This window comes from Bombyx mandarina, chromosome 28 (assembly GCF_030267445.1).
Source record: "Bombyx mandarina strain Sakado chromosome 28, ASM3026744v2".
Taxonomy (NCBI): Eukaryota; Metazoa; Arthropoda; class Insecta; order Lepidoptera; family Bombycidae; genus Bombyx; species Bombyx mandarina.
This window is the reverse complement of record NC_143233.1, coordinates 764172-775558: the sequence shown is the minus strand read 5'-3', so window position 1 is coordinate 775558 and position 11387 is coordinate 764172. Positions and strand designations below refer to the sequence as shown.

Here is an 11387-nt window from a genome sequence, read left to right as displayed (position 1 = left end):
ACACGATAAGCTTCTTACTAACGGCAACTATATACTCGATCCTGGGGACCAAACGGTAAGCAGTCACCGTCGCCCAAAACACGTCACTTCGGATCCTCCCGATTCACTAGCGGTGCTTTTTAGGCATTCCAAGCACCGTTCACCGTTCTCGTCGAACCCGTCGCTTGCTATGAAGGGCTCGGCGAGCAAATTAAACCTCAGACACAGTCCACTGAGTTTCTTCTCAGTGGGTCGCGTTTCCGATCCGGTGGTAGATCCGAAGCACTGCTCATGTTAGGGCTAATGATAACAAATCGCCAGACAGAGCCGCGTTATTTCTTATCTCAAATTAAAATCGATATCCGGTTCTTTATCTCTAGATAAGTAGAAAATCATTGTCGTATGATATAAACGAACCTACGATTATCGACTGCTTATGAGTGTTTGTATTCGTGAAGGTTATTTTTCATATTCGTGTGGTAGTTGATGTTTGTCGAAAACAAAAATTCAAAGTGTGGTAAGTAAAATTTGATTATTATACTAGCTATACCCGCGGCTTCGTCAACATAGAATTTCACAATATAGAAGTTAAGCTTAAGTTGGTTACCCGCGGCTTCGTCAACATAGAATTTCACAATATAGAAGTTAAGCTTAAGTTGCTTACCCGCGACTTCGTCAACATAGAATTTCACAATATAGAAGTTAAGCTTAAGTTGCTTACCCGCGGCTTCGTCAACATAGAATTTCACAATATAGAAGTTAAGTTTAAGTTGCTCCTTATTACATAGCTCTTTAATACATTCGGTAGACAGTGCCTTGGCTCGGCCCCTGGCATTGCTGAAGTCCATGGGCGACGGTAACCACTCACCATCAGGAGGCCCGTATGCTCGTCTGCTTATAAGGACAATAAAAGCCTTTCACCCCTAAAAATTGAATTAGATGTTTACAAAATTGAATTTTATAATTGTCAAATTTAATCTGAAGTTAAATATATATAATCTATATATTAATACGTGAAGCAAAAACTTTGTATCCCTTTTTACGAAAATTGCGCGGACGGAGGAGTATGAAATTTTCCACACTTATAGAGAATATAGAGAAGAAGTGCACAATGCTAATATATTTTTTAAATAATGCATAAAAGATACATTAAATCAACAAAGAAAACATTACACACACTACATACCATGTATTTGACGCACACACGCATGCATACTATTTATTGTCAAACTTCTGTTCTTGACGTCTGTGGTCAAATTGAGAATAGATTAAATATTGTTTGTTTTTGTTAATATTTTTTATAGTGTAGTCTTGGCGAAATTTGTGATTATAGAAGTATAAAATACAATCATAATAGTGTACAAACTTATTATACAATTCCAATTAATTATAGTCAAATTTCGACTACTGCGGGGCCACTAGTATACATAAATATACATAACTTATGTTGCAAGCCAGATTTTGTTTCTTTTTATTTGTGTTTTTTTATGTATCTTTAGCTTGTGATGTGTATTGTGAGCCTAATAAAATAAATAAATAAATAAACAAACACAGTTAAATGTAGGCAAACATCTGTTTTCCGTCTTCAGCGACGTGACTACGTAGAGCAAAAATGCTATGTTTCAAAATCAATATGCTTTTGATCGACTTTACCGTCGTTTTATATACAATTTCATCACATAAAAATTACTCAAGACACAGAAAAAACAATGAACAAGTCAGTAATAACAAGTGAAGACCAGACCAGCTCAAGATTCTATCCGTCTATGGCAGTAACCATTTTTGTCCCTACCTATTTGCCGGTAAGCTTACAGACTTAACCTGAGAGTTTGCTGACAATGGCCTTAGGAAGAGCAGTGCTTCGCTGAATCTACCACCAGATCGGAATCACCTGTAGTAAAAATTAACTGAACTTCTAATGTTTTCAGATGTCTCGATTCACCACAGTTCTAGCTGTAGCGGCTATAGCAGTGGCATTTTGGTACATTTTTAACTGGCTGCAGCCACCGAAACCACCACAGCTAGATCCCAACGCGTGGTGGGGACCGATCGAGCTGAAAGGCAGAGAAGACATTAGCATAAGGCCCTTTGAAATTAAATTCGAAAAGAAGGTTCGTAAGTCGATATTGATGGCCGTATTTTTTTTAATGGTGGTAGGACCTCTTGTGAGTCCGCACGGGTAGGTACCACCACCCCGCCTATTTCTGCCGTGAAGCAGTAATGCGTTTCGGTTTGAAGGGTGGGGCAGCCGTTGTCACTATACTTGAGACCTTAGAACTTATATCTCAAGGTGGGTGGCGCATTTACGTTGTAGATGTCTATGGGCTCCAGTAACCACTTAACCCCAGGTGGGCTGTGAGCTCGTCCACCCATATATGCAATAAAAATAATTCTTTCTCAGCATTAATCCAAGATTCAAACAAATATCTAAACTTTTTTTTTTTTATTGCCTTTGTAGGCAGGCGAGCATACGGCCCATCTGATGGTGAGTGGTTACCGTCGCCCATGGACTTCAGCAATGCCAAGGGCAGAGCCAAGCCGCTGCCTACCGAGCCAAGCCGCTGCCTAAGGCCGGATAATTCAACATTTTAAATCCTACTTCGTTTTAAAAAACTCTGCGGTACGGTGTAATACAAAAGTGAAACCGAAAGTATTCTATCGGATCCGAAATGACGTGTTTGGGGCGACGTCGACTGCTTTCCATTCTGTCCCCAGGATCGGGAATGTAGTTACCGGCGGCCACGATGAGAGGGTTCTCGTGTCGTGCCGCTTTATCTGACTGACTGAAGATACATACTGATGGAGCTATCTTTCAGGTAATCGACGATTTGAAATATCGTCTCAAGAATCATCGACCCTTCGCCCCGCCACTAGAGGGTGTGACCTTCGAATACGGCTTCAACACGGCTGCCCTAGAACCCTGGCTGAAATACTGGGCCGAAGAGTATAAATTTGCTGACCGAGAAAAGTTCTTTAATCAGTTTCCACATTTCAAGACCAGCATCAAGGGCCTGGATATTCATTTCATCAGAGTTAAGCCTCAGGTTAGTAGTGGTATCTATAGAAGTATATCAATGGTGTGATACCGCGTGCACAAACCGCTGATCTCATTAACGCTCAATCAATTATGTGTTCTAAAGTGCTCACAATTGCTTGCTGTTCATAATGCATTGACACTGTTAATGCCATGGACGACGCTTGCTTTGTGTACCTCCTGATTAAGTACTTACTCGCCCTCTTGATTCTGTTATTCGGAATCTTTTTTAATTGCTTATAAGTATTTAATTCGATTTGAAAACATGCATAAAGCAGTGTCCATACTATAAAGTCCTACCTATACCATTATACCTACCCACTAAAGCTATAGCACGGTACTTGTACTAGGTCGTTCTAAGTAAAACTGGCGAGTATAACTCCGTTGATAACCGGTAAAGTGATAAAAAAGAGAAAACCTAACCCCATTCTTCCCAAAATATGTCTATGTAGACTAAGTCACAGAATTGTGCATTAGCAAATTGTCCAAAGAACTCAAATAAACAGTTGAGCACTACCAAGAACAAATGACCAGAGCAACAATTAGTAATCGGATCCTGTTGCAGGAATGTATTAATATTCCAGGTATCTGCTGGAGTCCAGACTCTGCCCCTTCTTCTATTACATGGCTGGCCAGGTTCCGTCAGGGAGTTCTACGAAGCCATCCCCCTGCTGACCAGTCAAAATTCTGGGTATGATTTTGCCTTTGAAGTCATAGTCCCCAGTCTACCCGGATATGGTTTTTCTGATGTAAGTCTGTAAGAATGTAGCTTCGCATTTCGAGTTAGTTTATACATAAAATTAGTTTAGTTATTTTTTACTGGTGGTAGGACCTCTTGTGAGTCCGCGCGCGTAGGTACCACTACCCCCGCTTGTAACTATACTGAGACCTTAGAACTCATATCTCAAGGTGGGTGGCGGCATTTACGTTGTAGATGTCTATGGACTCCGGTAGCCACTTAACACCAGGTGGACTGTGAGCTCGGCCACTCAACTAAGCAAAAAAATAAAATAAAAAGTAAAAACATAAGAAGAGAAGTCGGGAACTGTCTTAATCAAGTCATTGTTTTCAAATTATAAGTAAAAGGATAGATAACGAATATTCCACAATATTAATATGTTTTTTACCATATACTTATGCCCGTATCTTTAGACGTTTCGTAAAATAGTCCTCCACTCTTAACTCATCCGATGATGCTCGAGAATTCCCTCCAAACTTACTCGAATTTGGTATTTTAGTCGACCATTACAATATTCCTCAACTGTCCTCGAGTGAGGTAATAATGATGAAAATTTGATCAAGCTAGCATCAAACCCATAGAGTTCTGTAGTCTATGGTCATTGTTTAATGTCAAAGTCAAGCTGCCGCTGTCTGTTTGACACTAGATGAACTTGTTTGATGTTTTGGTTGCTGAGTTATTCGTAAATATGTGTGCGTGCGGTAAATCTGAAAGTGTATTATTTATTTTCTAACCTATTATTATTTTAGATTTCGGATCCGGCTTTGTATTTTTATTCGCCGCTTTTATGTGATTTTGGTTGCATCGTGTTGTTGAAGTTATTTTCCACAACCACCAGTTTATTATTATATAAATAAAACTTATAATCGCATTGACTTTATTTATCAGGTAGTAAGCAAAATATGACTCTTATGTAGGTAAATAAAATAAAGAGTTTCAAATGTCTAACCTCGAACTATTTACTTTATTAATAAATATTATCAAACTTAAATTATCAAAATATGCGCGAATCATGCACAGATTCAGGCCATTGCACAACAATATCATATATTTCCATTTGCGGTCCACATACTATTTGGACATCGATAGAAACCCAGCCTTGAGGAACGTTCAAGGTACGTCGCGACGTACCTTAACTTGACAGTTCGTTCACTTCACTCCTGTTAGGAAATTTTTCCAAGGACGTTTGAGTGGAGTTTATTTTTACGACTAATCATACCAAAACGCGCGTTGGAGGTTGAGTCGAGTCGAGTTAAGCTCGTGTAAACGACTAAAGATACGGGTGTTAGTCTCTCCGAGGTGGCAACTTAATATTGAGTTCGAGATGCCCTCATCAAACGACTCTTGAAAGATACGCTGCTGTAAACCCATCACAAGATTACTTCTCTCTTGCTATTGGGACACAACACCCTAATAATTATATAAATATATGTTTAAGTAATATCACCTTCACACTACATCTACCAAGGTTCATCTCTGCACTCCCCTAAGGTAGACTGTTAGAGAATGCCTTCGGCATTAAGTCCGCCTTTATACTTTCTAGTATATGAAGTTATAAATAAATAAACACATAATTTACTATACTTTCTTCGTGGTCTTCCCGAACCTGTATATTTTCAGGCTGCAGTGAGACCAGGCTTATCTTTGCCCTACGTAGCAGATATCTTCAGAATATTAATGAAAAGATTGGGTCATGATAAATTTTACATACAAGGGGAGATTGGGGCGCAGCCATTGCCTCGGCCATGGTCACTCTATTCCCTGAAGATGTTCTTGGACATCACAGCAATTCAGCTGTTACACAGGTATCATTAGGACATTGAAACTGCTTTTAATACGCTTTTATTAGCTTCATACACGGAATAGATAAATAAGGTTGGAAAGGCCTTTGCTCTAGTTTTGTATGAGAACCAGTGTCGCCGCTTCATCCCCACTATTTAAATTTCTACACATACACATACTGTGATTACAAGTATTTCGCACACAACAAAAACACCCACACATAAATCTCAGGACAGATATTCGTTCGCAAACTAGCACAAAACACCCGTAGGCATACACACTCACACACGCAAAAAGGCAATAAAAATGTTCATACACGCTAGTGCTTGATAAAATCGATATTCTTTATCGATAAATTATCTGATGAATGAATGGAGAAATGAAACATGAAATAAATATTGAAAATGAAAACTATTTTACTTTTATTAATTACAAATAGTCACTGTCCCTGGAATAAAACGTATTTGTTAAGCAGTTGGCGCTTGCTATTAATTGCGAATGAATTTTTCAAAACTAAGTGTATTCTGATTTTTTTATGGTAAAATAATTTTCAGTAAAATGTTTAGAGCAATAGTACTCGTCTTTGTCTCCAGTTTCCTCTACCTGTCACGTCAATCCATTGTTCCCTGGCGTTAGGTTCTTTAGGAAACCTAAATTTTTAATTTACTGCATAAGTATTATAAGAAGTCGTCGTGGCCTAAGCGATAAGACATCCGGTGCATTCGTGTTGAAACGATGCACCGGTGTTCGAATCTCAGGCGGGTACCAATTTTTCTAATGAAATACGTACTCAACAAATGTTCACGATTGACTTCCACGGTGAAGGAATAACATCGTGTAATAAAAATCAACCCGCAAAATTGTAATTTGCGTAATTACTGGTGGTAGGACCTCTTGTGAGTCCGCGCGGATAGGTACCACCACCCTGCCTATTTCTGCCGTGAAGCAGTAATGCGTTTCGGTTTGAAGGGTGGGGCAGCCGTTGTTACTATACTGAGACCCTTAGAACTTATATCTCAAGGTGGGTGGCGCATTTACGTTGTAGATGTCTATGGGCTCCAGTAACCACTTAACACCAGGTGGGCTGTAAGCTCGTCCAACCATCTAAGCAATAAAAAAAAAAAAAAAGTCAAATAACATTTTACTTAGATTTTAATACGTCTTAGACAATTTAGTAAATACCCGTAAATGAGAGGTCTACATGTCCCTTTATATTATACCTTCACATTAATTCAATAATAATAATACATATTTATTTTACTCAAAATACGTCTCACTAAGAATATACTAGGTATCATTAATAAAATATAAATAATGCAAAATTATCCATGTCAAATGTAAATATAGTCCAGAATTCTGTCGATGATTTTATTTCACCACATGGTCACCTCACTATCGACAAACTGCACCACGGCACTCAGGACAAAGGCCGAAATTTCAAAGATTGAAGTGTAGAGAACGCAATGCATGTAGTACATTGGAAGCTGACTTGGTCATTGCGTTCATTGGGCGAGTACACATCGCGCAATGTATGCTATTTATAACTTGCTGCAATAATATTGTTAATGTTTGGAATTTCATAATGCTCAGTATATTTTTATGTTTTAGACAAATAATATTGTAATTAAATGGTAATTTCGACTTACCGATCGAAAGATATACCTCCTCGCTCTATACTTGAGGTCTGACTTTTTGTTTTACAAGTTATAATTGCACAACACGGCACTATAAAGCGGAGATCTGTTCGCCCAAGTAGTCCGAAGCGCACTAAACGCGGTGAATGAAAGAATCGGTCGAGTTATGTTTGTACAATCATAACTGTGGCACGCTTGCCCCGCCTACATTACCATTCCAACCTTATTTATCTATTCCGTGGCTTCATACATACATATATTAGTCTCTATGTAGTATGTGACGGAATCTTTGAACATGATTTTAAGCCCCTTCAAAACGTCAGCTTAACTTGAAATTTGGCATAATTATTAAGGACCGACGACAATTCAATATTTTAAACAGCTAGACCCCTTATCCTTACAAGGATAAACAGGATTAGCGATTTTTTTATTTTCCTGATTGATGATATGAATCTTCATATTCCGATAAAATCCGGTATAATAATAAGTATCTAGCTTCCTGTGAAACGTCCGGTTATCGTTCTTGTTGAACCTGTCGCTTGCGACGACAGGCTCGGCGAGTAAATTAACCCACAGACACAGCCCACTGAGTTTCTCGCCGGATCTTCTCAGTGGGTCGCGTTTCCGATCCAGTGGTAGATTCTACGAAGCACGGCTCTTGCTAGGGTTCGTGTTAGCAACAACGTCAGGTTTAAGCCCCGTGCGCACACCTACAATGATATGGTCTCTCAAGACCATCAGCTTTGGTAGGAAAAAAAAGAGTGGAAATTCACAGCATCCTCACGCCCTGCTCAGAACTCTGCTTGGTGCTTTAATACCGTCGCTAATAGTGGAAGATCATCTAGCCGAAAGAATGTATCCACTTTCAAAACATCTGGCGTACCTGTTGGAGGAGTTTGGATACTTTCACTTACAAGCCACAAAGCCTGATACAGTAGGTAAGTAATACTTTATCTGCTGTTAAAAAAGAATTGGGAGATCCTCATTCCTTAAATTTCCTAAGTCAGCAAACCACGATCCTCCGCCTCGAATCATATTCCTCACGTCAGAGGTCGCGACCAGCACTTACTATTTTGCACCAAGGTATGATGCAAAAAGCCCGCAGAGTTGTGAAGTGAGCACTATATTTCACATGTTTGAACTATTCAATAGTCTGTGGACCACATATACGCGGGGTCTTACGTATTCAATATATATATGTTTAGGATGATGTTGTCACTGCCGCGTTTTTGTAGTGCATCCACAATGTTTGCGACATCTCACACAGATGACTTCTTTGCAATAATGCGAAAGAGAAGTGCATCGTTATTGCGTCGAGTGTGTGACAGTGGCAAAATCTTCTGAAATCATATCGAGCAAGATGCTGGCGACAAGGGCCTGCTGATTAATAGCCTTTGCAGCAGAAAAAATTGTAATGATATATGTATAATGTTTGTCTGATAGTTATGTGTTAGATTTTTAAGTTACTAACATAGATTATAAGCAATTCTTACTAACAAATGTTATGTTTTTTTTTTCTAAAAAAAAACTGAAATACAAACCACCACCCTACCTATTTCTGCCGTGAAGCAGTAATGCGTTTCGGTTTGAAGGGTAGGGCAGCCGTTGTAACTGTACTTGAGACCTTAGAACTTATATCTCAAGGTGGTGACGCATTTACGTTGTAAATGTCTATGGGCTCCAGTAACCACTTAACACCAGGTGGGCTGTGAGCTCGTCTACCTATCAAAGCAAAAAAAAAGACAAAACAATATATATTTATATATTTTTTATTCCCTTCAAGGTGTTTCCCTGACGGATTCTCCATCAGGTCTTCTAGCGTATATTTTAGAGAAATTCGCGGTTTGGACGCGCAAGGAACACAAGTTTAAGAGTGACGGCGGTCTCGGCTTCAGGTTTAGCAAGGAAACGCTGATAGATAATCTAATGGTCTACTGGATTACCAACTCTATTACAAGCTCAATGAGATTCTATTCCGAAAACATGAGTAACAAATTCAGGGAAATTAATTTGGAAGCGTGAGTATAACCTTTTTTTATTGCCCTTGTAGACAGACGAGCATACAGCCCACTGATGGTGAGTGGTAACCGTCGCCCATGGACTTCAGCAATGCCAGGAGCAGCCAAGCCGCTACCTACCGCTTAATACACTTCACAAGCCTCGTTTGAAGAAGGACATGTCATAGCGCTCGGGAAACACCGTGGAGGGGAGCTCATTCCATAGCCGGATGGTACGTGGCAAAAAGAACTCTGGAAACGTATGTTTCTGATGATTCGCTGTGGATGAACGCAGTGGCTCCAGATAGAATGGATGAACTCTACTTCGGTGGCGGGCGGTGTGATGGTAAAACGAGATGACGGTACCATCTCGAACAATTCCTCAGAGCCCTCCCTATGGAACATACGGTACAAATACAGAGGGAACCGAAGTCCTTCCGCAGACCCAGAGGTTCCAAACGATCCGTGAGAATGTGATTATCAATAACTCGAACGGCCCTCTTATGTATGGAGTCAAATGGCAGAACCTTGAAGTATCGTAAGACGAACTGAGGATCTAAATATCTGTACTTAAACAGAGGTATCCGCGGTTTCGCCGACTCTAAATTTGTAATTCAAAACAAGGAAATACATATTTTCTCGGGCTTATCGTGTTGCTTGTCACTCTCTATTCCATAAGCTAAAAGTCTATTTTGCAGATACAACAAAGAGCTTCGCATAAAATCTGCATCTATTGACCTCTCTACCTTTTACACTGTCTTCTTCATAAGTTACTGGTGGTAGGACCTCTCGTGAGTCCGCGCGGGTAGGTACCACCACCCTGCCTATGTCTGCCGTGAAGCAGTAATGCGTTTCGGTTTGAAGGGAGGGGCAGCCGTTGTCACTATACTGAGACCTCAGAGCTTATAACCACTTAACACCAGGTGGGCTGTGAGCTCGTCCACCCATTAAGCAATAAAAGTAAACGAGTTTTTCATCAAATTGAATTTCCTCTGTAGTTTTACATCACCCGTTCCACGTGGGCTCTCCAGGCCAGAGACGAGCTGGTCTACCAGCCGCCTGCAGTTCTGCGTGCGAAGTACCCGAATCTCCTCAACGTCACGGTTTTAGACGACGGCGGACATTTCCTCGCTCTGGAGCTACCTGAGGTATTCGCGGAAGACGTCTTCAAGGCGGTTCACGAGTTCAAGAAGTGGCGTTCGACTCATTCCAAGACTGATCATTAGTTTTTGACGTGACAACGTCTTATAATTCGATGGAGCCGGCTGCACGCACGAAAAGCATGACTCATTGAGGCGTTCCATTTAAGGCTTGAAGTGCAAGCGAGAGCGCGCAACCAGCGACAAAGAGGCACAATCGCGCCTCCGCGTTCGGCAGCGTTCGACATCTGTCTCTCTCCTACTTGAGCGAGCGATGCATCCGCGTGGACAGCTGCTATACAATAATACATTTACACGTTTTCGTCAAGTATGAAGTTCAGTGAAAAGTGAATGTGGTGTCAATTGTTATAGCAACGATAATTGCGATTATTGAAAAATTTAACCCATTCATCAGTATTTTCTTATGACGTTGTCACGATCAACTGTTGTCAGTAAACCGACTTTACAGACAACCGATTTTTTTAATAAAAAGTTTTCGTCTAGACTGGGTTTGATTTCGCGATGCCGATTTTTATTTGCCTTAATCTCTATGAAGTAGATTCAGGGTGTCGGCGAACGATATATCGGAAGCTGATCGGAACATATAAACGTTCAAAATATGTACATATTGTAGACGGTCAGCTTAAATAGAAATATGAGCAGCTTGACAACATTGCGATCAAATTATTCTATTCACTAAGGTCTCTCGCCCGCGTCTATTACTATTCAAAATCCACTGACGCAGAAGTCGAGGGACTTGTGCAAACCTTTTCTAGCTACTCCGTAATACAGTGCGTGTTTGTGCTTGCCTTAGTAATAAATGTTGTAGAGTGTAAGTTAATAGTAGGACAGTCTGAAATATAGCGTTGTGCAACTAAGTCGTGCATTTTATTAAGTCCCGCGAACCCCCACTCCGCAATGTAGCTTCAATTGTTTTCAATTACATCGATGGATAAATGAGCGCTCGGTCCACGGAATGTTAAGTGGCTATTGGAGCACGTAGAACATCACAATGAGAACGAAGATTAGTACAACGGCTGCACCAGACTTGTTACTAGAACTTATGACTGCTTCACAGTAGAA

At 40.3% G+C, this 11387-nt stretch overlaps 1 protein-coding gene across 1 annotated transcript; it reads left to right on the top strand.

Moving 5' to 3' along the window:
* Window positions 1-388: 388 nt before the first annotated feature.
* On the top strand, window positions 389-11182 carry jheh-lp5 (juvenile hormone epoxide hydrolase-like protein 5). Its single transcript, XM_089738981.1, is given in 10 exon segments — window positions 389-496; window positions 1908-2090; window positions 2796-3023; window positions 3598-3762; window positions 5373-5463; window positions 5466-5557; window positions 7944-8106; window positions 8952-9186; window positions 10164-10180; window positions 10183-11182. Coding segments are annotated over 9 exon segments (1383 nt in total). The 5' UTR covers window positions 389-496; the 3' UTR covers window positions 10392-11182.
* The last annotated feature ends 205 nt before the right edge of the window (window positions 11183-11387 follow it).